This window comes from Rhineura floridana, chromosome 12 (genome assembly GCF_030035675.1).
Source record: "Rhineura floridana isolate rRhiFlo1 chromosome 12, rRhiFlo1.hap2, whole genome shotgun sequence".
NCBI classification, from domain to species: Eukaryota; Metazoa; Chordata; class Lepidosauria; order Squamata; family Rhineuridae; genus Rhineura; species Rhineura floridana.
The window spans coordinates 2,475,667-2,502,835 of record NC_084491.1 but is presented as its reverse complement, the minus strand read 5'-3'; the positions used below and the strand labels follow the sequence as shown (position 1 = coordinate 2,502,835).

Sequence of the window (27,169 nt, the reverse complement as noted above, 5' to 3'; positions counted from 1 at the left end):
TCGCTACGGCTGTGTTCTTTTTGCCACTGACTGTGCCTCTTTGCCATCATTGTGCTTCTGCCGCGGCCCGTGTTCCTCTGCTGCCGCCGTTGCGGTTCGAGCTTTCGCCGCGGCTGTGCTTCTATCGCCGCCGCCGTGTACTGCGCTCCCGCCGCTGTTGGGCCTTCGGGTCTCGGAGCGCTCTCTATTTGGCGGGGAGCGGCGGGTGTGGCGCAGTGGAACCGGGTCGTGGGGGTTATGGATGTGCCCATGCTGTTGGGCTGCTTGGCGCCTCCGTCGAAGGTGGTGCAGTACAGTGTGCCCTCTATTGGCTGCAGCGGTAGTCCAGGAAGAAGAACAGAACATCTGAAGGGGACTGTGTTTGTGTGTTTGGTTTCTGAATGAATGTTGGTGTGCATGCTTGATTGTGTTAGACGTGCGTGTGTTGTGTGTCTGTTTGTAAGTTTTTAATATGTGCTTGGGAAAGAGGTCTTTTCATCAATCGGGGGGACTTGAGGGGGCCCAAATTACCGTAGTGACGGGCAGAGGGAGGTATGGCGCTGTGAGAGGGATGGGCCAGGTTAGGGGAACGCGGCTTAGACATGTAGTGGCTGTGCCGTGTTCTGGTCCCTCTCACACCCGCAGGGTTGTTGGTTGTCCTCTCAGCCAACTCTCAGATCTCCAGTTGCTGCTCTTAAATGCCAGATCGGTATATAATAAAACCGCCCTCGTCCATGATTTGATTGTGGATGAGGCAGCCGATCTGGCATGCATAACCGAGACCTGGGTGGGTGAGCAGGGAGGAGTTAGTCTCTCCCAGCTCTGCCCACCGGGGTACTTGGTTCAGCACCATGGTAGATCTGAGGGTCGGGGAGTTGGGGTTGCTGTGGTCTATAAGAGTTCCATCTCACTCACCAAGCACCATGTCCATACAGTCACTGGCCTGGAGTGCTTGCACCTTGTGTTGGGCCAGAGGGACAGGCTGGGACTCCTTTTGGTGTACCGCCCACCATGCTGCCCAATGGCTTCCCTAACTGAGCTGACGGAAGTGGTCTCGGAGGTATTGCTGAGATCCCCCAGACTATTAGTACTGGGGGATGTCAACATCCATACCGAGGCGACTTTGTCTGGGGCGGCTCAGGACTTCATGGCATCCATGACAACCGTGGGGCTGTCTCAATATGTTAGTGGTCCAACACATGTGTCGGGGCATACTCTAGACCTTATTTTTGTGACTGGACATGGGGATAGTGATCTGGATGTGGGGAGTTTTACATCTCTCCCTTTGTCATGGACAGATCACTGCTTGCTGAAGTTTAGACTGTCAGTGGCCTTTCCCTCTGCAAGGGTGGGGGACCTATTAAATTGGTCCGCCCCCGGAGACTGATGAATCCTGAAGGTTTTCAAAGGGCTCTGGGGTTTTTTCCAGTTGACAGGACTGGCGCTCCTGTTGAAGCTCTGGTTGATCTGTGGAATGCGGAGATGACCCGGGCTGTTGACACGATCGCTCCTGCGCGCCCTCTCCTGTGCAGAGCTCATACAGCTCCTTGGTACACTCCAGAGCTGAGAGCGATGAAGCAAGATAGGAGGCGGCTTGAGCGGAGATGGAGGCGAACTCCCGACAGATGCAATTATGCGCTGGTTAGTGCTTCTACCAAGCTATATGTAAGAGCGGTGAGGGCGGCTAAAAAACATTTTGCTGCCACTATGAATTCATCTCTCTGCCGCCCAGCGGAACTTTTCAGAGTTGTCCGTGGGCTACTTCAGTTACGCCCGCAGGACACGGTAGAACCATCGGTGGCTCGCTGTAATGAGTTTGCTGAGCACTTCCAGCATAAGATCTCATGCATCCGCCGGGACTTAGACTCTCAATTTATAGCAGCTGATCCTAGCGAGGTGTCCGGAGCACAGTCTTGTCATGTTTTGTTGGATGAGTTTCAGTTGGTTCAGCTCGAGGATGTGGACAAGGTGCTTGGACTGGTGCATGCAACCACTTCGATACTTGATCCTTGCGCCTCTTGGCTAATAAAAGCTTGCAGGGAAGGAACAATTGGCTGGGCCAAGGAAGTGATAAATGCCTCTTTACGAGAGGGAGTGGTCCCTGACTGTCTGAAAGAGGCGGTGGTGAGACCACTCCTGAAAAAGCCTTCCTTGGACCCGGAAAGTTTCAACAGCTACAGACCAGTAGCCAATGTTCCGTTCCTGGGCAAGATCTTGGAACGTGTGGTTGCCGGCCAGCTCCAGGCGCTATTGGATGAAACCGATTATCTAGATCCATTTCAATCGGGTTTTAGGCCTGGTTTTGGCACTGAGACAGCCTTGGTCGCCCTGTATGATGACCTGTGTCAGGAGAGGGACGGAGGGAGTGTAACTCTGCTGATTCTCCTTGATCTCTCATCGGCTTTTGATACCATCGACCATGGTATCCTTCTGGGGAGGCTCGCGGAGTTGGGAGTTGGAGGTACTGCTTGGCTATGGTTCCGCTCCTACTTGGCGGGTCGTCTCCAGAGGGTAGTGCTTGGGGAACATTGCTCGACTCAGTGGGCTCTCAAATGTGGGGTTCCACAGGGGTCGGTTCTGTCTCCCATGCTTTTTAACATCTACATTCGACTGTTGTTGTGTAATGCCAGGTCTGTGTCACAAAAAACATCTATCATCCATGATATGATTTTGGATGAATGCGCATACCTGGTGTGTGTTACAGAAACTTGGCTGGATGAGGCCTCAGCTCCCATTCTTGAGGCCATGTGTCCGCCAGGTTTCCACTACGCACAGCAGCCGAGGGTGGGAAGGCGGGGAGGGTGTGTGGCAGTCATTTATCGCGAATCTTTGGTTTTTACCAGACCTCCGCTCCTGAGGACCAAGTTTGTTGATTGCATGTACTGGAGGTTGGGCCCGAAGGGCAGTTTAGGGATCCTGCTTGTGTACCGCCCGCCCCGCAACACAGCAGACTCCCTGGCCGAGGTGCTTGAGGTGGTCTCGGATGTGCGAGCGTTGTCCCCAGAGCTGTTAATTCTCGGGGACTTCAACGTACATGCTGAGGCCACTCTCACTGGAGCCCCTCAGGATTTCCTGGAAACCATGGCTTCCTGGGAACTGCACCTTAATAATACTGAGCACACCCACGTAGCCGGTCATGCTCTCGACCTTGTATTTGTCCTGAGAGAGGAGGGAAGTGTTCTGAAGTTGGGGGCTACTTCTTTTACCCGTGTCATGGTCAGATCACTATCTGGTGAATATAGAATTCTCGATGCCACATGCCCTCCGCAGGGGTAAAGGACCTATTAGAATGGTCCGCCCCAGGCGCTTGATGGATCCAGATGGATTCCTGACTGCGCTTGGGGAATTTGAACCTGCTGAAGGTCGCCCGGTTGAAACCCTGGTGATGGAGCGGAATGAGGGGATCACCAGGGCATTGGACCGGGTTGCCCCGAAACGTCCTCTCCCCCTGAACAGAACTCAGATAGCACCGTGGTATACACCCCGGTTGCGTAATCTGAGGCGGGAGGTGAGACGACTAGAACGCCGGTGGTGGAAATCTCGCTCCGAAGGTGCTCAGACACAGGTCAGAGCAGCAGTAGCTGCCTACCAGGTGGCAGTAAAGGCGACAAAGAAGGAGTTCTTTGCTGCCTCTATTGCATCCGCAGAGTGCTGTCCCAGGAGGTTGTTCCAAGTGGTCCAAAGTCTGGTCGGTCCAGTTGCTCAGGAACCCTTGGAGCATTCTAAGACCTCCTGTGACAAATTGGCAAAGCACTTTGCTGATAAAATCGAACACCTAAGGAGCTCGATTCCGTACGCCGTGGATGCAGTGAATGAACCAGAGTTGTCCACTTGCAATCCGGTCCAGTGGGATCGGTTTCAGCCTCTCCCTTCTGAGGAAGTGGACAAGGTGCTTTCATCTGTGAAGCCTACCACTTGTCTGATTGATCCTTGCCCATCATGGCTCCTTGTGAATTGCAAGGAGAAACTGGGCGAAGGGATTAGGGCGGTGGTAAATGCATCCTTAGCGGAGGGTGTAATGCCACTGGCCCTCAAGGAGGCAATTATAAAGCCTATCTTAAAGAAGTCCTCCTTGGATCCCCAAGTTTTGAAAAACTTTCGCCCAGTTTTGAATTTGCCATTTTTGGGCAAGATCATTGAGCAAGTGGTGGCTGACCAATTGTCAGCACACTTGGATGAAACGGATTATCTGGATCCATACCAATCGGGTTTCAGGACTGGACATGGAACTGAAACAGCCTTGGTCGCTCTGGTAGATGATATGAGGAGGGCATTAGATAGGGGAGAATTCACCTTTCTTGTCCTCCTGGATCTTTCAGCGGCTTTTGATACCGTTGACCACGGTATCCTGTTAGATCGCCTGGAAGGACTGGGAATAGGAGGCACTGTTCTACAGTGGTTCCGTTCCTTTCTCCCTGACAGGCATCAACAGGTAGCATTGGGAGATGAGGTTTCAGACCCTTGGCCTCTCACTTGTGGAGTGCCACAGGGTTCTATCCTCTCTCCTATGCTATTCAACATCTATATGAAGCCGCTGGGATCCATCATCAGGACATTTGGGCTGCAGTGTCACCAATATGCAGATGACACTCAGCTCTATCTCTCGTTTAAGTCCTCACCAGAGTTGGCTGTGGAGACCATGTCCAAGTGCCTGGAATCCGTGAGTGGATGGATGGGAAGGAACAGGCTGAAGCTAAATCCTGACAAGACCGAGGTGCTGCTTGTGGGAGACAGAGGAAGGTTGGGTCTTGTTGACCTGAGGTTTAATGGGGTACAATTACCCCTGAAGGACCAGGTCCGCAGCCTTGGGGTTGTTCTTGATTCCAGGCTGTCCATGGAGGCTCAGATTTCGGCAGTGAGCCGGGCAGCCTGGTACCAATTACACCTCATACGTAGGCTGCAACCCTACCTCCCTGTTCATCAGCTCCCACTGGTAGTACATGCCCTGGTCACCTCTCGATTAGACTACTGCAATGCGCTCTACGTGGGGTTACCCTTGAAAACGGTCCGGAAACTTCAACTGGTACAGAATGCAGCGGCTCGTTTACTTACAAACAGTCGTCGCCGTGATCATATTATGCCAGTATTATTCAATCTACACTGGCTTCCAGTAGTTTTCCGGGCCCAATTCAAGGTGTTGGTGTTAACCTTTAAATCCCTATACGGTTTCGGCCCAGTTTATCTGAAGGAGCACCTCCAGCATCACCAATTATGCCGCCCGACAAGATCAGCCACGCAGGGCCTTCTCTCAATCCCACCAACAAAAGCAGCTAGGTTGGTGGGGACTAGAGAGAGGGCTTTTTCGCTGGTGGCCCCCACTCTCTGGAATTCCCTCCCGTTCGATCTTCGGCATGCCCCTTCCCTGGATACCTTCCGCCGAGCCTTAAAAACGCGGCTGTTTGGACAGGCCTTTGGGACCGCCGGGATGGGCTAATTACATACTGAATGTTGTGTACTGCACATGTTATTTTTGTTATTGCTGATTATATTGTATTTTATTGTAATTATTGTATTTTATTGTATTTTATTGTAATTTAATATGTACGTCGCCTAGAGTGGCTTTGGCCAGATAGGCGACCTAAAAATTAAATTTACATTTACATTTACATGAAGCCGTTAGGCGCGGTCATCAGGAGTTTTGGAGTGCGTTGTCATCTGTATGCTGATGACACGCAGCTCTACTTCTCCTTTTCATCTTCCTCAGGTGAGGCTGTCGATGTCCTGAACCGTTGCCTGGCCGCGACAATGGACTGGATGAGAGCTAACAAACTGAGGCTCAATCCTGACAAGACTGAGATGCTGCTGGTGGACGGTTTCTCTGATCGGATGGTGGATACATACCCTGTCCTGGATGGGGTTACACTCCCCCTAAAGGACCGGGTTCGGAGCTTGGGAGTCGTTTTAGACTCTTCCCTTTCACTTGAGGTTCAAGTAGCCTCGGTGGCACGGAATGCATTCTACCACCTTCGGTTGGTAGCCCAGCTACGTCCCTATCTGAGTAAGGAGGACCTTACATCGGTGGTACATGCTCTGGTAACCTCGCGTTTGGACTACTGCAATGCGCTCTACGTTGGGCTGCCTTTGAAGACAGGTCGGAAGCTACAGCTAGTGCAAAATGCGGCTGCCAGATTGTTGACAAGGACCAAGCGGTCCGATCACATAACACCTGTTCTGGCACGCTTGCACTGGCTGCCAATATGCTTCCTGGCCAGATTCAAAGTGTTGGTATTAACCTATAAAGCCTTATACTGTTGGCGTGTGCGTGTATAGATCATACAAGGATGGAATCCAAGAGTCGCATAGAACAGGAATAAGCCAGGCCAGGCAAGTTTCTTGTAAGAGTCTTTACTAGGCAAAGACATTAGACACAGTTCTCTTCACAGACAGCCTTTCCCCCACTCTGAGTTTTTCCAAGCATCCCACCTTATCAGGCTTCCCAGCCAGCTACTGACCTTGGCAAACCTGGCGCTCTGTTCTCACAGCTTAACCCTTCTGCTTCAGGTTTCACTCTCTTTGCAAAAAACCCTGTCTGTGAGTCTCACAGCCTGCTTCACTGACCAACATATACGGCATGGGAGCACGGTATCTGTTGGAACGCCTCTCCCGATATGAACGCGCCCGCTCACTACCTTCTGCTTCGAAGGCCCTCCTCCGGGTCCCGACTCATAGAGAGGCCCGGAGGGTGGCGACAAGATCTAGGGCCTTCTCAGTGGTGGCCCCCAAACTGTGGAACAGTCTCTCCGAGGAGGTACGCTTGGCGCTGACACTGCTATCTTTTCGGCGCCAAGTCAAAACCTTCCTCTTTCCCAATGCATTTTAACTTAAGTTATTGATCTTGATTTGTTGTAATTGATTTTAGACTGTTTATTGTTATATGTTTTTATTGTATTATATTGTGTATCTTAGTATTTTTGTTGTTCACCGCCCAGAGAGCTTTTGCTAGTTGGGCAGTTTATAAGTTCAATAAATAATAATAATAATAAATAATAGTAGTAGTGGGAGACTCCCTGCTGTGTGGGATTCAAACCCAAGTATGCTGAGAAGACCCATGGTCTTGCCAAGCATGCTGTCTCCCTGGACAGCTTTTGGGTGCGGGGTAACCCCATCCGGAGCAGGCCATGCCCCCCCATCTGTCCTAAGGAGCCACCACTAACAGTGCCTCCGTCTCCTCTGCATTCAGCTTCAGTTTATGGCTCGCATTCAGTCCATTACTGAGGCCATACATGAGTCTGGCACATCCAGTGCCCCCCTACAGCTGTGTATCAGCAGCCCCTAGCAGAGGGGCACTCCAAAACTCCAGGTGACCCCACTCAGCAGCTTCACGCAGATGTTGTGCCCCTGGGGGAATCAAAGGGAGCCCTGCGGCATCCCACACTGAAGGCTCTATGGGGCCAGATAACACCCCCCAAGCACCACCCTCTGGAGACAGTCACCCAAGTAGGTCCGGAATCACTGCAAAGCGGTGCAGCCCACTCCCAACTTGGACAGCTGTTCCAGAAGAATACACGGTCAATGGTATCAAAAGCCACTGAGAGATCGTGGAGGATTAATAGGGACACACTTCCCCATCTCTCTCCTGACATAGCTCATCATACAGGGTGACCAAGGCAATTTCCATGCCAAATCTGGGCCTAAACGCCATTTGAAATGGATTGAGAAAATCAGTCTCATCCAACAGAGCCTGGATCTGCCCCACAACTACATGCCCAAGATCAAGGAGACATTAGCCAGGCACTGATACTTGTTTAGATTTTCTGTAACCAGAGGTGGTTTCTTAAGGAGTGGTCTCACAATCACCTCCTTTAGGCGGGCAAGGACTCCCGCCTCTTGCATGGAGGCATTAATCACTTCCCTGGCCCAAATGACCATCCCCTCCTTGCTAGATTTTATCAGCCATGGAAGGCAGCAATCAAGAGCAGAAGGCATCACCTGAACAGATCCCAGGACTTTGTCTGCATCCTTGAGTTGTACTAATTTAGTTGCCAGATCAAAGTGTTTACATTAGCCACACCAGGAGGGGGAGCGAGTTGATCTGCCAATCAGTTGCGAAATCTCTTTGAAGCTAAATAAAACAACAACAACACTCAAGCTGATCCCATCAGGTTTTACAGTAAAAAGGGGCAGGATTTGACTAGGGTCATCTGCCTCCATTTTCAGAAGAGAGAGATGGAGATGCACTGGAACCAGCAGAACAGGCAGTGAGTTTCTACCCTGAAACTCATCCAATACAACAGGACTAAACAGTGCTCTGGATGCCTCTTGAGATTCATCTGCTGTAACAACAGAATCTAGATCCCTGATGATGCATGTGATTTTATCCTCAAAATGCTTTGCGAACAGGTCACAGCAAGCTACCATATGCTCCACCACCTTCTTTAGCATATAAAAGGCCCCTTCTACCTAGACAAGTTTCAGTGGACAGCATAATGAGGATGCAGCAGAAGCTGTAAAGTGTGATTTCTTTGCTACTTGCACTACCACTGAGTAAGCTTGACAATGAACACTCACTAGTGTTTGGTTGCATTTATCTGGAGTTTTCCTCCACTTGTGTTTAATTCATCACCCAGCTTGTTTCATTGCCCTACGCTTTGATGTATACCAAGAAGCTATCCAGGCTCTATCAAGTGGGGAATGACTTTGTGCGTATTTTTTAATTACCAGACTGATACCAGTATCAGAAATCTGGCATACACCGCAGAATCTTTTTTTGAGTCCTAAAAATGGAGTCTGGGTTAAGTCCTGCAGTCAGTTTTTCCTGTTCTTGTCGCCTTGTAGTGATACAGGATTCAGTTTTATGAAGAGGTCCAAGAAGTGGTGTAGTTACCAAATGACATTTAAAAACTCACACACCAAAACAAAATCTGTCCAATAAATGATGTTTACAGAGGGCATTGCTCATTATATCCCTTTCAGAAAATCTTGTTCCATTTTCAAGTTTGGGAAATGCCCAAGGCAAGTGTATTAAGAAAATATTAGTTAGCCATCTGAATCCATGTTAAGGAGCACAAATTGTGTTGACCAGAATGACAGCAGCAACAGCTTGGCATTTATACAGCACATCCGTTGGGCATTCAAATCATTTCACAAGGTAAATGGGAAGTGTAGAAACAATCTGGGGCAATGTCCCACAACCTGGACTTCTCTCCATTGGCCCTCAAGCGCGGCCAATAGTGAGGGATGATGTGAGGTTCCCCATCCAGGTTCCAGAGTCTAAAGGCTCTGGAGAGGAAAACTGAACCCTAAAAGCTGGCTTAGCAATTCATACTAATCACATGTCAACAAGGCATCAACAACAGGCAAAGATAGGATAAAACAGGGGCAAAGGTTTACCAGGCATAGGGAATAGGAAATAGAGGCTGTTTTGGGTAAATAGGCTCAGCTGGAGTCCACAAGCTGTAGAGTTCCACCTTCCTGAGAAAGCCATACTCCATATGTGTGCTATACATGCCCTACCCACATACCCTAAGGATGAGCAGCTCCTCTGCTAATTTGCCCCAATCCCCTAAAACATCTGACGACAACTTTGGCCCTCGTGAGAGACTGAAGCCTCAGAGCACGACAGCCTCACTGCAGCTCTAAATACTGAAACTGGCAAATGTACTCACACATGTCTTCATTGTCTTGGCTCCAAACTGGAATCTAAACAAAGACCGATAAGCAGCAAGGATGTATCTGTTCCTAGTTGTTGTACTTTATTATATAGCTAGCCATGAGAATATGCAAATACATGGCCCTCTAATCAAATATTTATTTTTCTCATTTTGGATCTATGGGAAGCTCAAGAGAAAGCCAAATATTTCTGTTACATATTTACATATGAGGTGCCACCCATTCCCTCTTAACATGGCCAAAACATGATGACGAGGAGCCCGTAGGAAGGATGGGACATGGCAAGTCATGGTTCCTGGCTTATCGGGAACCCGATTTGTGGCTTGGCGGTCATTCATGGGGAAGAAGGATGGTGTCAGACTTCAGGCACATCGCTGAGTTGGCACTGGGGAGGAGGGGCGGGACGCTACTGCGGGAGCCAATCATTTGGTTGCTTTGCATTTTAGTGTGAATTTCTCCTAATAAACACACTTTTGTAGGCAGTTCTGACTAATGTACACATTTTTGCAAGCGATTTCTCACCATATAATGCATTTTATATGTTATTTTCACTAATATATTCATTTTATGCACACTTTAAAAAAATATACATTTTTGTAACACTGGTTGGTGAACTGCATTCAAAATTAGGATAAATACACATTTCGAAGGATGGCTGTGTTTCAGTTCTCATGCTGTTTTGGAAAGTGCAGTTTTGATAGATTTGGCTTGAAATGCAAACTGAATCAAATTTCGTATCCATCCCTAGCTGCTACTGCCTTTTGTTGCTGCCCAATCACAGTAACAGTAAAATCCAGGATTTTTCCATTGCATTCTATGGGCATCTCTCACTTCCGCCCAAAAAACTAGCATCAAAAGTAGTGATGAGGAAGAAATTAGATTCAGTTTGCATTTAAAGCTGAATCTATCAAATCTGCACTTACCAAAAAAATATGAGAGCTGAAACACAGCCATCCTTCAAAATTTACATGTATCCAAATTTTGCAATGCAGTTCTCTATCGTTTTGCAAACAGTGTTTATAAAAATGCATATATTAGGGGGAAATGTGCATAAAATGAATATATTCAGGAAAATAACATACAAAATGCTTGCAAAAATATTTACAGTAGTCAAAACTGCCTACAGATGTGTGTTTATTAGGAGAAATTTGCACTAAAATGCTGGAGAATTTTCACAAGGAATTTTAAAAAATCACAGAAATGTGGAGAACTGAATTTAAGATTAGAAGAATGAGAAACGGAGGGAACCAGAACAGATCCTTCCCTCACTCAGAGAAAGGCTCCAGGTGGTGTCATCTCCAGGCAACAGGTTTGCCTCTCTTTCTTTTCCCTGTCTCTATGGGGGAGTAGCGTGCTGCAATATCACGTGTGCCGCCTTTCCAGGACTGTGCATTAGTGAAGGAAGGTGCAAGGAGCAGTGTGGGGGGGGGGCTGCCCTCTTCCATCTTCTGGTCATCTGAGAATGGAAACATTCAGAGTTTACTGTGTAATCAGGATCTGATCCTGAACATCAAATGATGAAATGCCTGTTGTTTGCTAAACAGTATTTACTCAGAGACCAAAGAAAAGTCCACTTGTGTTTGTCTTCAAGGTGTTGGCTACCAGCTATGAGGCTCCATTTCAGATGATCTCTCACAAGTGAAGTAAATATTTGACCAAAGTGTTACAACCAATGCATTGCTTGGTTTAGTTGGTTGCCTTCTCTGGTCCCTTTCAGTGGATTTGCCATGTTTTGCTCACTGCAGGGCAGGCCCAAGACAAAGAGTAAGATGCCCCACCCCCACCCCATCCCATGGACAGAATACTTCCTTCAACACTGGCAATGGGAAGGTTATCCCTAATCTATTATTCTTGTTCCAAGGACTACCTATTGAACTTCCTAAAGGCAAACTGAAAGCTTGGCAAAAGCCATTTAATTGTTTCATACATCAAGGGAAAAGAGCTAGACTAAATAAAAAAAATTATGCATAAAAACAGGAAAGATGGAGGTCTAGGAATTCCAGAAATAGTTTGGCACCAGGAGGCCTTCCAGATTATGCAGAAGATTTCTGTAATCAATAGTAGTGCTGCCAGGTCAGAAGCAGCTCAAACCCTGACATTTCAGAGGTGTGCCCTAGTGATGTCATGGGGGTGTGTCCTAGTGATGTCATCAGGGCAGGCCCTACTGATGTCATTAAGCATGATACATTAAACATCAACCACAGTTGCTTGGAGCACACATTTCAAACAAAAACATTTCTGTGACCAGAATTTAAGATAGAAATCTTAGCTAAAAGATGGAGCCTGGGTAAGAAACATTTAATCTAGCCTACTTGCTTCTGGCAAAAAGGGTTTAAGTGCCCTCAGGCCAGGCCAGTCACCAGCAGGCCATTGTAGGAAGAAAGGAGCCTAGTGTTGTGGAGATGTTAGATGGAAGCACTCTCAGGAGTAAAGATCGAAGCCCCTGAAGGCTGCAATTCCAAACACCCTTACTAGGGGACTAAGCCCCATAGAACTCCAGGACTTACTTCTGAGTAGATATGGTTAGGATTGGCTAGGGATCCTCTGCAAAGATATCCACATCCAAACAGGGGTGACAACCCCCTGCCTGGAATGCCCTGCCTGCCTTTTAATTTGGCTGCTCCAAACCTCTTTACAGACTTGACCCTTCACTGCAGAGAGAGGGTTGAGAAATGAGTAAAGAAGATTGTCTATCATTTCCTGCCTAACCTGTGGGCTGCTATAAACTCACGTGGACAGCCAATCCAATTCCAGTGAGTAATAACTGACAGAGAGAAAACGCACATAGTTTGGTCTACCTTCACAGGCAGCAGCTTGGGAACAACAGCAATTGCAGCCACACTTCCCAGTATGTGAATTCTCTTTTACTACTATGGTGCAAGAAACAAACCATTATGCAACCAACAAGGTGCATCATCAGCCAGTTTAAGGGGGTTGAGCTGAGCCCATGGAATCACAGTTGTCGCTGCTATGTAGATGTAAGGGAGTGAGGTCAGAGGTAAATGAAATGCAAATAGAAAAAGAATAACAAAAGACAGTGCTGATTTCCTAAATGCAATACCATACCAACAACAATGACATTCCTATGGGTAAGACAGACAACTCAGCATCCCATAACCAGTCAGGCTTCCTAACTAAAAAAACAAAACTTAAAACTCCTGGTAGCCAGTCAGCCAAGGGCACAGAAATCCCCATGCACCACAACCTGACCTGAGGGCTGCAGTTAGTGCAGAATCATTTTAGCTTCTAGTCATCATTTTAATCATCATTTTAGCTTCTAGTGATAGTTCTGGTTTAATTTGTCTTTTTCGCGGTCCATGGTATCTGCAAAGCTCTCCTCCAATACCACATTTCAAATGAGTTGGTTTTTCTCTTATCCGCTTTTTCACTGTCCAGCTTTCACATCCATACATAGAGATCGGGAATACCATGGTCTGAATGATCCTGACTTTAGTGTTCAGTGATACATCTGTGCATTTGAGGACCTTTTCTAGTTCTCTCACAGCTGCCCTCCCCAATCCTAGCCTTCTTCTGATTTCTTGACTATCGTCTCCATTTTGGTTAATGACTGTGCCAAGGTATTGATAATCCTTGACAAGTTCAATGTCCTCATTGTCAACTTTAAAGTTACATAAATCTTCTGTTGTCATTACTTTAGTCTTCTTGACATTCAGCTGTAGTCCTGCTCTTGTGCTTTCGTCTTTAGCTTTCATCAGCATTCATTTCAAATCATTACTGGTTTCTGCTAAGAGTATGGTATTGTCTGCATATGTTAAATTATTGATATTTCTCCCTCCAATTTTCACACCTCCTTCATCTTGGTCCAATCCTGCTTTCCGTATATGTTCTGCATATAGATTAAACAAATAGTGTGATATAATACAGCCCTGTCTCACACCCTTTCCGATTGGAAACCAATCGGTTTCTCCATATTCTGTCCTTACAGTAGCCTCTTTTAAAGCATTCTACAGTTTTTCATTATCTACAAAATCAAAGGCTTTGCTGTAATCTATGAAGCACAGGGTGATTTTCTTCTGAAATTCCATGGTCCATTCCATTATTCAATATATGTTTGCAATATGATCTCTGGCGCCTCTTTCCTTTCTAAATCCAGCTTGGATGTCTGGCATTTCTCACTCCATATATGGTAAGAGCCTTTGTTGTAGACTCTTGAGCATTATGTTACTTGCATGGGATATTAAGGCAATAGTTGATAATTACTGCATTCCCTGGGATCCCCTTTCTTTGGAATTGGGATGAATATCTTACTGTTGTTAAATTCTTAGGAGCTTGGCCAACTTTCCAGAATTGAATGAAAAAAACTGTACAGACAAAGTGGAGGGAAATAATGTACAAAGAACCTCTTTAAACTTGATGGGAAAATCTATCCCTAATTAATATTCTGTATGGGCAGCTAGCCCACAACATTATGGTTTAAAAGAATAAAAGTGTGGACTCCTGATATGTCCCCACTGACTCCAATAATAGATATATTTTATAATTCTGACAAATGTAATCAGTTTCTAGACTGGGAAAAGAAAAATTTGCACAATATCTAAGATTTATGTAATAGTTTAGAACTCAAAACAGGACAACAGATTGTAGATAAACTTCAAGAAATAAAAATCAACATCCAACAGGTTCTCTTTTGGAGTAGTACCTATTGTGGAAGTGCAAGCTGCCAGGCCTTTGACAGGAATGGAGGTCTTAATAACAATATAAAACCAGTGTCAAGGGTTTGTTTTCGGTAATATATGCTTTGTTGCAAAATCTTAATTCTGATCATTTTGATGGTCTTTAATTGTGTTGGAAAAGAGACTTAGGCTGTGATGGATCTGCAAAAAATTGTAAGGACACTTGGGAAAACATGACCTCTCTGATCTGTACCTGCGAAAGTGTGTGGGTACCTTTAAACTTATGCAATGGTAAGGCTTTATTATGTGGTCCACTGAAGATGTTGATAACGCTTCCGCACTTGCCTCACTGGGGATCTCATGGAGGGACTTGGGGTGAAAATGGAACCTACACTGGTGGTTCTGCTCTGGCTTTTTTTTTTTTTAAGAAATATGGAACAAAGGGCTATGCACACCTTACTCCAGCCTTTCCCAACTAGTGGGCCACCAGGTGTTGCTGGACCACAATTCCCATCTTTCCTGACCATTGGCAATGCTGGCTGAGGCTGATGGGAGTTGTGGTCCAACAACATCTGGTGGTCCACTAGTTGGGAAAGGCTGCCTTACTCACTGGCCTGCATATTCCATGGGCTCTCCTGGTTCTTACTGTTATTGTTGCATTTGAAAAATAAAAATGAAAAATGATGATGATGATGATGTTTTATTTCTGTGCTGCCTTTTGGCCAAAAGGCTTTCAGGGCAGCTTACAAAAATAAACACAAATATAGAAATACATATCAATAAAAACAGTACAATTTACAAAAAAATAATAAGGTAATAACATTATTAAAAAGCAACAATAGCAACTTTCAATGAAAATACAATTTTATGCATTTGTGGGTTTTTTTTAACTGTTCTTTGGGTCACAACCAACGTAGCACTAAGTTAAAGTTACTTAGCAGTATGCTTGTTCCACTAGAGAAATTATTTGTGCCAGTGGTATGCTGCTGTGTACGAGAATGCACAAACAGTTTACTGGTAACTTAGTTTACACAATAGATTGCGCAATCTGCCGTGCAACAAGTTTCTCCAAGCACAACTAAACTAAAATAAAAAGTTTTTTTTAAAAAACTGGAAATGGGTGCCCTCCTCCACTGCCCCTGAGGGTGCTTGATGTGTAGCACAGAGAGCTCTGATCCCCAGCAGAAAAGAATGGGCAGAGGGCTCAGAACAAATGGCTTTGGGGACTGACGCTGCTGCCTGAGGCAATGGTCTCACTCTGCCTAATGTGCAGTGGGTCCTTTGCCTTGTGCTGCATGATTTCCCCTCAGCAGCTGGCACACAGAAAGGAGATATGAAGGCTGGGGTGGAGAAACATCAACAGAGCCCCCCACCCCTAAAAGAGACATTCAATGATAAAAAGACAGGATAGATGAGGGGCAGAGAGAGAGCGCTTGGGGTGGGGGAGAGAAGAATAGTGGGTAGACAGTGATGTGGAAAATTCCACAGCTGTGGTGGGCGAGGGTAATTGCACTTACAAAGGAGGGTGGAGCGATTGAAGTAATGATGTAAATCTTTAAAACTCCCGTCCCTTTAACAGCTAACAGGGGGTTACTGCACAGTTCTTCTGGCGCACATCGCAGATAGAAATTCTTTCATTTGCTATGTGGGATCACATGTCCTTGGATGTTGCGAGGGTATATAAGGGGGTCTCAGTCTGTGTTCAGGCAGACATGCTTGTGTGATCGCTGTCTCCTTATGCAAGTAATAAATGCTAGCTTTCTGACTGAAGGTCTCATGCACACTTATTCCTGGGTCTGAACCATTTACTTGTGGAACAATAAAAGGAATTTCCCTGACAATAGAGCTCCATGCCAATATCAGCACCCAGCATCCTTGGGCCAGTGCCTGGGCCCTTGCACCCCAACAGGGCCCACCAGTGCCAACCCGGCCATTCCCCTTTCCCCCAGTGGTGCTCTTCTGGTGGGCCGCCCAAGACATTGGCTTTTGGGACATTTCGCATAGGGCTCTTCCAAAAGAAGCTGAGCCGTTACTCAGCTCCCAGCAGAAGAATGCTGCTATCGCCAGGCAAACCGATGGAGAGAGGAGTGGTGAGGGGGAGGGGGACCCATGGAGTGGCCCTGGCAGGGCTGCAGAGACCAGATATACTTGCTGGAGAGCCCTTGGGGGGTGCAGAGATCATGATCATGTTATTTGTGATTTAATTGTATTTGTTATTACAATGTTATTTGTTATTTAATTTAATTTTCGTAAATTGTATTGCTTTTATTGTCTTTTTAATGCATTTTTATATTGTATTTTTATATCTGTGTTTATTTTTCTTTGTAAGCCGCCTTGAGGGCCTTTGGCTGAAAGGCGGGGTATAAATAAAATTTAATAATAATAATAATAATAAAGAGGAAAATGAGAGGGACAGAGATGGAAAGATGCAGGGAGAATGCCCGGATTGGGTTTAGAAATGGGGGGGGGGCTTAAATACAGGAGGTTAAAGGGGAAACAGAAAACGCTTTGCTCCCAGTGAACAGAGCAGGGGCTCCTTTGGAAGGAAGGGCAGCATAAAAACGTGATAATAATGATGAAACAGAAGACTGAGGAATGAACATCAGACAAATACATTTATTGAAAGGTGGATATTATTTGCAATGTTTAGAATGGCAAATACCAGGATAATAGTCAGCTATATACCACTTTTTCTCTGTTATAAATATTTGTTTCTTTCTCTCTCCTTATTTTTATGTCAATTTGCTTAGTAGTTTATCTTTTGTATGATTGTAGATACTTATAAGGGTATGTTTTATGTAGCTGTTGTCATTTGTGAAGCAACATGTGAATAGATGGTTGAGTTTTAAGCATAACAAATGAACATGTGGCTCTCAGAGTGGTTTGGGTTGTGCACCCAGGACAGATAATGGTGGACCTATACTGGGGAGACCAGGCTTTGAATGAGGGGTGAATGGATTCTCCCACTTCCATCCCATAGTGATTCAGCAGTTTAGCTTGTGGCAAGAACTGGCCATGTACATCTCCACTTTGTTCCCTGCCCATTTTCTCCCTTTGAATAATATTTCTCTTTTTTCTGCACAAGTGAGCCTGTGCTCCATCAGGAGTTCTTTAAAAAAACCCACAAATGTCAAAGACTTTGCCTCTCCAGAAGACAAACAGCAATCTCTTGTATATTTTCACCATCACTCCAGCGATGGAGTAAAGAATGAAATAGAGTGTAAAGACCCTTTGCTGCCAGCATGCATGCATGCACTAGCACGTCTCCTGAGGCTCTGGTTTCCAGTCAGATTCCTGTGGGTAGGCCTCTGCACTGCACTTCCCTCTAGCCAGGGAAGAGGGCAAGGTGTGTATGTGTGTGGACAGGACAAGAGATGGCAGCTGTGTGTGTGTATTAAAACTACATATGGGGAAGTAGGCATATATACATTAAAATTAACGGGATGGTTGTAAAGCCTCAGGAAGATTAAACAAACATGTTGCTCCTGTATTTATTTTGCTTTCCTAAAGGAGTAATTCAGAACAGGAGAAATCAACATTAAACATGAGATCATTGAAAAAGACACATCTTTGGTGGAAGGGGGGAAAAGTTTCTTTCCTTGAATCTCCTCTTTTTCAGCATAATCCCAACATTTAGTGGAATATATCATTTCCTTTGTTGTTCCAGAACAAATGTTGGAAATCACACATTTGGAAGAAAACTGGATTCTAACAATGTCAATGTCACTTTGGTAAAACGGCCAGAGTGCAGAAATCTAGGGAGGAATTTGAGAGGGGAGAATTTTGGTAGGGCCCCCAGTATGAATGGAATATTTATAGCCATGAAGCTCACTGGGTAATTTTGGGGCACTCCTCCTGTCTAAACCTAATCTACCTCACAGGGTTGGGGAGGGGATAAAATGGAGAATCTTCTGTGTATACTGGCTGGAGTCAGGGTAAGACACAAATGTGGCAAATACAGCATTATCACAGATTTTTAAATTCTAGGCAGATTTAATTGGAAATCACTGTCAATACACTATTCATTTTTTCCATGCTCCAAAAATAAGAGAAGAAATGAATGAATTCCCCCTAAGGCCCAAAGCTATCTTTTTTTATCAATGGACAAATTGTCAGGTGGGAGAAGTTGGAAGTTTAAAAATCACGAAATGTCTCCCCACAAAATCTGAATCCCAAGATGAAGAGGATGTCGGCTTGGAAACAAGACTCAGAAAAGTAGATAAAGCTTTTTCCTAAAAAGAAAGAAATTGAAACAAACAGGATCAGATTGACAATTGGACAGAGCTGAATCATGCAGTTTTTACTATCCTGTAGCTCATGACATATCCACGCCGGTTTATGCCAATTTGATTTCCGTGCCCTCCCCGTGGCTTCACTGAGGCTGTTCTGATTGTCCTGGGGAGGACACAGTAGAGGGGATGAACAGCTGGCAGTCAATCTGCTCTTTGGAGTCCCACACAGCTCTGTGCAGAAGCCCCTTCCCCACCTCTTCATTCAATGTATGTCTGAGGTTGTGGATGCGACTTCGCATTTTGCTGAGGGCTGCCCTTGATATTTGTTCAAAAAACCTGGGGTATAAAGTGGCCAACCCTCCAAGGGCAACATGCCTGCACTGGCTGGAGCCAAACAGATGTTCAGGGCCACACTCACCTCTCTCTCTGTCTCTCTCTTTCCCTTACACACACACACACACACACACACACACACACACACACACACACACACACACACACACACACACACACACACACACACACACACACACACACACACACACACACACACACACACACACACACACACACACACACACACACACACACACACACACACACACACACACACACACACACACACACACACACACACACACACACACACACACACACACACACACACACACACACACCCTTCCCTTAGCAATTACACTTGGGGTGGGGGATTTGTCAAGCCTAATTATGTGTGTGGGATGATCTTTGTGACATTTTAAACAGCTCAGAAGTTGTGCCAACTCATGCTAGAAACCTAATAAATGAAATAGCTAGCTAGACAATTCATTCTTGTAAATTGGGGGGGGGGGAATCAATTCCTGGCGAATTGTAGTTTGTGTGTATAATACAGGTGGGAGAGCAGAGGCAGAAGTTGTCTCTGATCTGAAGCAGAAATACCCTTGTTTCACTCTGCAGACACCTGTGGGTTTACAAGATGTTGGAGGAAAAGTAATGCTCACCTTTGACTTCATAAGCGGCATAGGTATGAAGCCCTCTGCACATGGCATTAATCGACTCCCCATATGTGGACAGGTTAGTGATCCTCTTGGGAGAAACTATGTAAGCAATCTCCTTGTGGGCAGGTCCCTTAGTACGATCCTTCTAAACAGGAAGGAACAACACAGCAATGAACAGCTGGATTGAGTGGAGGGTTCTATAGATAAACTGATGGGCCAGAGAGGCCTTATTCCTTATCGCTACGTAGCAGTGTAGATATGCGTCATAATCTACCATCCTGTGCTCCATCTGTAAAATGGGAATAAGAGTAACCTACCTTTTGAGGATAAGCAAGGCTAAAAGTGGAGCGCATCTTGAAAATTAAGCCCACTACATTGTGAATCGTTCTCCAAAAGTAAGGTGAGCGTCACTTTAAGGCAGCCACACAAATAAATTTACAAAACGTAATAGCCCATAAGGGCCCAAACTAGATGAGAAAGCAAGGAGGGAGGCACCCCAAACGTACCACAGATAAAAAGAGGGACAACCCTCAAAGTGCCTAGCCAGCAAACAGCCAAAAATAAAAACAAAAGTGGGTTTATTGCTGCCCGACGCGTTTCGGGTGACAAAGATCCTTTCTCAAGGGGAGCTGCATTGATGAGTCAGCAGTGTGTGACTTCCACTAGATTGCCCAGGTTGGAGAAGACTGCTCTAGGGGCGTCATATCACATTCAAGTGCCCTGCGGAACAGTGAGCCACCTTTGTCACCCACATTGACAAGGATCTTCTTGGCTTTACCTGCTTTTCCCTGATGGCTTGTGGAAGAGCGGCAATACTCGGCGTGATGTCTTTATTCAGTTTGTGAACGATGCAGATTTTCTTGGCGAATATCCGGGTTGCAGCGTAGCCCTGTCCAAACAAACCGGTAGCAGTCACAGGGATGGAAAAATAAAAACTGAGAGCAAGTGAAATTGACAGATTTCCACATCAGTTTTCAAATGTTAAATAATAAAAAGTCCTCACTGTAGTTTGTCAGCATTCTAGTGGGCATCTCTCCCAATATACACTCTTTCACAAGCAATGTTCCCCAACAGAATGCATTTTTCTGCACACTTTCCCCTAATATATGTATTTTTGACACATTTTTTAGGTGGAAACTGCATCACAAAATTGCAAATTTCAAAAGACTGTTGATGTTTCAGTTCACCTATTGTTTTGGGAAGTGCAGCTTAAGTAAGCTAGCATTAAAATACAAATACAAATTAAATACAAATTTAATTTCTTCCCCATTCCTAGTGGTGTGAGCGCTCAAGAGTAGCTGGTGCTTGGGAAAGAGACTGCTAGTTCTTTGTAAAGTAGCTCTCCTGCAGTTTTCCTTTGGGCAATGCGGGTTTGGATGACTTCATTCATTCATTTATTTATTTGATTTATATCCCACCCTTCCTTCCAGAAGGAGCCCAGAGCAGCAAATAAAAACACTAAAAACACTCCAAAACATCTTAAAAACAAAAGACTTAAAAGCATATTAAAACAAAACATCTTTCAAACTTATTTAAACAAATAACTTTAAAAACATATTAAAACAAAACATATTTTTTAAAAAAGCTTTAAAAATATCTGAAACAGTAGTTCCAACACAGATGCAGACTGGGATAAGGTCTCTGCTTAAAGGCTTGTAGAAAGAGGAAGGACACCCATACCAGTGAGCGAAGGCAACTAGTCTCTCTTAGAACTAGCTTACTTTGTTTTCATGTGCCCATACACGTGTTCTGCCCTCTTTAAAGGAAAATGAGCAAAAGCTCCTGGTGTAGCTTAGGGCTTGTCCACACGGGAGCATACCTTCATGCTAAAGATGATGTTTTTACCTCCATTTTCTGTTTGCACCATCTACAGTAAGGGATGAATGCCAGCTGCAAACATGGTGTTTTCTAGTCACACTTGAGGGGAAGCATCAATCAAGCAGTTTCCTAAAGACCACACCCTCTAATTTAACATTTCCACTCCCTCTGGTTACCTGGCAACCAAGCACGCTCAGTTTGTTCTACCAGTTTCATTTTTTAAAAAACAACAACAACCTGGAAGTGCTATTACTTGTATTTTCACTAGTACAATACAGATGAAATCTTTGTTTGAGCATCATTACACTTTTGTGCACAAGTTAAGAGGGAAAGAAAAATAAGGCACCATTGGCAGCAAAGTAAATAAGGCTTGCCGAATGGGAGACAGCAACCGGAAGATGCTTGCAGCCCACAGGAAATGAAATGAAGGAAGGGAGGAGGAGGGAGTGGGCACGGAGAGGGGAACGATTGACACACCCACCTAAAAGCATCGAAGCAAAGCGTCTGCAAGCACTAGAGATACAGAGTGAAGATGTTTTTTCCTTTCCTTTCTGATTATCAGAGGATTGGGTTAGTACAGATTTACAGAGGGGAAACTGTGTGATAGCTTCTGTTTGCCAGTAATATCATGTGAACCATGTGAATTAAAAGGGGATAATATATTGACTGCCTTGGGCTGAGGGCCAAACTAGATTTGATGTGCCAAGTTCTGAGAACGGAACTTCCGCGGTCCTCTTTTTTTTTTAAAAAAAGTTGAGGGATATTAGAATCAGAGCTGTGGGTGGCGGGGAGTCCAAACCTCCCCTCATGCCATAGCCACAGCTTAAATTGCTCCCACTCTCAAACTGCTAGAATGGGCAGATGCAAAATAGAGCAGTGCTCCAAAACCTTTAGCAGTGTTAATTTCAGCAGGTGCAGCTTGCATTGCATGCTGATGGCCATCTTCTCCGCAGTGCTTTAACATGCAGGAGCCCTGACTGCTCTTTTAGGCATGGAGGGGAAAAGATTGCATGTCCCACCCCCTGCACCAAACAACTGCTTCCGGGGTGTGTGTGGGCAATTTCAGATGGCAAATAAGCTCTTCCCCCACACCTTGGCCTTGATCAAAATCAGGGCTCCCTGCCGGACAAGGGGGTGCTTTTCAAAAAGGAAAATGACATCAAGATTTCGAGTCACAGAATTCCCATATTACCGCCACTTGTTCAGCCCTGGATAATGTATGTGAAGGATTTGGAATGCTATATAAAGGTTAAGTATCATTTTTGCTTAATATCACAACTGATTTGCAGCCATCTGAGAAGATTCTAAAAATGTAACAACAAGTAAGCATGTGAACGTGAAAGTATGGCCCACTGACTTCAACTAGTTGAAAACTACTTAACTACATCAGCATCATTACAGAAATAATTCATTCACTAAAATATAGTTAATTAGAAATCGAATCTACTTTACAGGCAGTTGCAGTTAGGCTTCTCTGAAAGTAGTTAGTGCCCATCAGTCTTGTTTTTAGAAATTTTCTGAGTTAAATAAATCAGAATTCAGGAGGAGTGGGAAAGATGAATGATCAAGGAACAAAGTGGAGGAAACACTCTCATCCTGAGTGAAAACAAAGGAATCAAAATGTGTGCATCATCCTTACGGTGCCATAATCCCAAACGGTGTTCCAGGAGTGCCAGCCGTTGTTGTTGTCAACATTCACCACCTGCCTTTGATTGTCAATGCTCACAGACTGATGAGAACTTCCCCCGACATTTCCCTGGTTCTTTTCACTGATATTCTTGGATGGAAAAGACAAAGAACAAAGGGCAAAAGACAATCAGATTTTAAGTGTTCCAGATTTCTTAAGAAGCAGTTTTTAAAAAAAATATCCTACAAATATTTGTTCTTAAACGCAGAATATAAGAAAGAGTTGACCTCCACTCCATTAGGGATCTTGCAGTCAGCTCTCATGCACATGGCCAGTGAGGGCAAGTGGGGCACTGCCACACCAACCTCAGTCTGCCAGCCCCCACCTGCTTGCCTTCTTACAATCGATCCAGGGGGCATCACTGGCTTTCAGGTTCCTCCTCCTTTTTAGACTTTGTGTTGCCATTATAGAATTCAACAGGGTGGAGAAGGAGGACAAAATTGGTTGGCTGCTCTGGTTGCCATTGCCTCTGGCTCCACCCACTGTTGGTCTCCCAGCCTTCTGCCCTACCAGTCCCAACGGGCTACCCATGCAGATGACACCACCTTTCAGCCGAAAGCACTTTTCAAGCTTTGTTAGGAGGAACTTTGGAAGGGTGTGGTAGCAATTTACCTTCTCCCATCACTCAAAATCTGACAAATCAGCCAGCCTACCCAAGGCTCAAGAACAGGCGCTGAGGAGATGTTCAAGAGCTGGTCCAGAGCACATAATGGTGAAGAAGTGGGGAATGAACAGGCCTATAAGGAATCAGATGAGAGGGGCAAGAGAGAAACTCTAAAGCAGGCTTCCCAACTTGGTATCTTCTAGATGTTGCTGGACTACAACTCCCATCATCCCTGCCCTTTGACTGCATTGGCCTGGTGGACGGGAGTTGGAGTCCAATTACTTCTAGAAGACACCAGGTTGGGGAAGGGTGCAGTACGGGGAATTTAAAAAGAGCTGAACAGACGGATATGGAAGTAGCTGGACCCAAACCAGGAGTGTAGCGAGACAATTTTGATTGGGTGGGCAGAGACAAAAATGGGGCGGTGGGGCAGAAGGGTTGGGGCATCGGTCACTATAAAAGAAGTTCCTGGGAGAAAGTTTTCATAGGTAATGACAAAAAAAGCCCAATTTATGCATTTTAATTAGGAACTATCAAATTTAAAATACAATATTTTCCACATGCAGAAAAAATATGTAAGCTAAATAACAGTGACTAGGAAGTAAATGTATATTGTGCAAGTCATCCTACCATAATGATCTGTACTATTAATAGAGTCTAATGCACCGTGATGTCTATGCAAACTTGCAGAGGAACCTTTCACTTCAAATATGTTACTTTCAAAAGCCAGGATTACTAAATTTGCTCATCTCTGATGAAGTATTGAACACCTGTATGGTTTCAACATGTGTATCAAAGTTGAGAATGAATTTTCACACACAGCTGTAGATGCAGCAAAGGTGAGTCCTGCAGCATACAAAGGGTACACGTGTGGAAAGGCTTCCTTGTACAAGTACAATGTTTTAGTAAGTTTGTGAACTGTGAGTTCAGTTCTCCTGAGGCAGCTGCTTCCTGGAATGGACTATCCTCATCTTCTTTGCCATGCCAGTTAAACAATTAAGAGAAGTTTCATTTTAAAAATTAAATTAATACCGATGAACATCACTTTTAATAAGGAAATACTTAACAGTATGTCACATAGGTACTATATGTCTCTGTGACTACAGGTGCTTAGAATCAGCTGTACAGTCAAGCACGCTCTCTCTGTTCTACAGAAAGGCCCTGGCCAACCAGATAACTCTGCTTCTGATGGTTCTACCAGCAAATCTCATACACCCTATTTTGGTAGTACATAAGTTCTCATGAGAAAAGTTAAATAAGGTGAATTATTTATGATGATAATTTGCACAGTTGGGTGGAGGCCTAAAACTGTTGCAACTTAGGCTCTAGCCACATTATACTCTTCAAAACCATTTTGAAGTGGAACCAGCTTGAAAGTATATATTTTTCAACTTTCTTTTTTAACACACTAGGGAAGAAATGCCCCCCAGACGTGTGTACACATGCACACACACACAATAGCCCAACTCCCCATTGCCTGGGCTAAGTTAGTAAGGGATCTCATTAGGCTTTCTGGGCCTTTGAGAGCCAGCTCACTTGCCCCTCTCCTTCTTCTCAGGTCCTGCCTGGGACTACGCCAGGCTGCTGCACAGTCTAGGCCCAAAACCCTAGGCCCACCCACCAGATGCACTAATAACGTCAACCACCTATAGTGGCTGGCTGAACACTACAGGGGAGGGGGAGATGCTCTGCAGTGCATAACAATACTGTTCTTCCCACCTTTCCTGCCTCCAATTACAAACCCTTAGGTTTGCCAACTCCCTCCCGTTCCAGCAAGATTTGTGTTCACTTATATTTGCTATGTTTGCATTCCCTTGGTAATTTTGCCACACCCCTCTATTTGGATGTCTAAACTGTATTTCTCAAAGCTCAACTGAAGTCTTAAGTTGCTGCAATGCTAGAAATTTGGGGACTGAAGGAAAATTACATTTGGGGTGGCAGAATGTCTTACTAGAAAACACTAGTACAAAAACCATGTTCTTCCATAGTTACTGTGAATGCCAGGAGGAGAGGCATTTGCAGTGGAGGACTGGCAGGATTCTTCCCAGAACTGCCCATTTCCCTCTGTGAGTGCTGCGCCTGTTCCTTCCCCAATAATGCTTCACTGCAGCCAACCCTTCTAACTAGTCTCAGAGCCCAAGTAAAGGGGAGGTGGGGAGAGTAGAAAGAAAACAAAAGAGCCAGAGAATTCATTTGCCAGAGGGGAAGACAAATGAAGGAAGGTTCACACACCACACTTGCTGATTCTTCCCAGCAAGGTCCCCTGAGCCACTACAACCGTCACGGTAGCCTCACAAAGTAGGTCTCGTCGTGTGGCATTCTATCCTAATGCTAACATATAGAAACATATATTAAGACTTCAATAAGATATAAAGGCAGTCTCAGGACACTTCCAATTTCAAGCTTCAAAAAGCAGCAACAACAGCAACAAACCAAAAGCAAAATACATTAATGAGAGCAACGTGTGTAACTCAGTTGAGTACTTACATCATTGGCCAAAGTGGAGGCAAAAAGAACTCCCAGAATCTGAAATGAAGTTCAGGACAGTAGCATTAATGAGATCTTCTTGCAAAACAAAGGTTGTTTTCTCTTTATAGGCTCCAATACACTCACACAAGTTTGAGAATGCAACCATTTCTTGCTTATTTCTTTGTTGCATAACGTGCCTTCCCTCTTTGCCTCTTGTTTTTGATTTCTGACTATCAGAAATGGATTCAAGCACATTCTAGCAGTGGGTGGGGGTGTAGCAATCCCCCAATTTCCGTAGACCCATTGAAATTATGGACCTAAGTTAGTCATGGTCATTAATTTCAATGTGTCTACTACGAGTAAAAAAATAGTTGAATACAACCCCTTGATTTCCAATTTGCATTTAGGCAGCAAACTTTGAAATTCAAATTCCTGTGTCCACCCTTTATACACAGAGATCTTTCATTTGGTAAAAGGAACTACTGAAGTCAGTGTCTGTGGATCACTTCATATATTAGGATTAAGACTATAAATCCACCACAGAGTTAAGTGCACTTAAGCATAGCAGCTCAAGAGCATACATGGACATAACTAATTCACTGTGAGGGCACCCATTGTATATTCCTCAGGGAGCTCCGGCCCACAATGTCGACAGGTGGTGCAGCTTCAAACAGAAGACAGCACACTCATCTGTAACATGCAATTGTCATACCTGCTGCCAATGTTCAAATTATGGGACAAGATTTGTGATTGGTCCCAAAGAAATAGATTTTTCAGTCAAATACCAAAATGACATTCAAAATGTCACTGATAATCCCTTGGCTCTCCAGTGCCACATCATATTCATATTAAATAACGTTTTGTCCCTCAGTCTCTTGACTGGGCATAATAGCTGCATTCCACAGGAGGAGAGCACTCATGAGACCTGCACATTGCTACCCACAAAGAAGTTTTAGGGATAAAGTGGGCCCTTCATCTAATGTTCCAGGGATTTTTATCAGCAGAAAATTAAAGTTGTGTATACTCACAATCAGCTTCATTTTGTTGCTAGAAGAAATGCAAGACCGGCCAAAGTTAAACCCTTCCACTTATATACATGGGTTACCAAAGATTAGGTGTGGAGAGGCCATTGAGATATGGCC

General features: G+C 44.9%; 1 protein-coding gene across 1 annotated transcript; it reads right to left on the bottom strand.

Moving 5' to 3' along the window:
- Nucleotides 1-3: 3 nt before the first annotated feature.
- Nucleotides 4-23,313, bottom strand: GKN1 (gastrokine 1). Its single transcript, XM_061593357.1, has 5 exons — nucleotides 23,296-23,313; nucleotides 22,907-23,044; nucleotides 20,228-20,338; nucleotides 19,453-19,594; nucleotides 4-311 (listed from the first exon to the last, which is right to left on the bottom strand). The coding sequence occupies exons 1-5, from the start codon at nucleotides 23,311-23,313 to the stop codon at nucleotides 4-6; spliced, it is 717 nt and encodes a 238-aa protein (XP_061449341.1).
- Between the last annotated feature and the right edge of the window lie 3,856 nt (nucleotides 23,314-27,169).

Coding starts and splice junctions, on each gene's coding strand:
- GKN1 (XM_061593357.1), bottom strand. Junction 20,339..22,906: donor CCGTTTGGGATTATGGCACC/GTAAGGATGATG, acceptor TTGTTTGGACAG/GGCTACGCTGCAACCCGGAT. Junction 312..19,452: donor TGCCGCTTATGAAGTCAAAG/GTGAGCATTACT, acceptor CTACCGCTGCAG/CCAATAGAGGGCACACTGTA.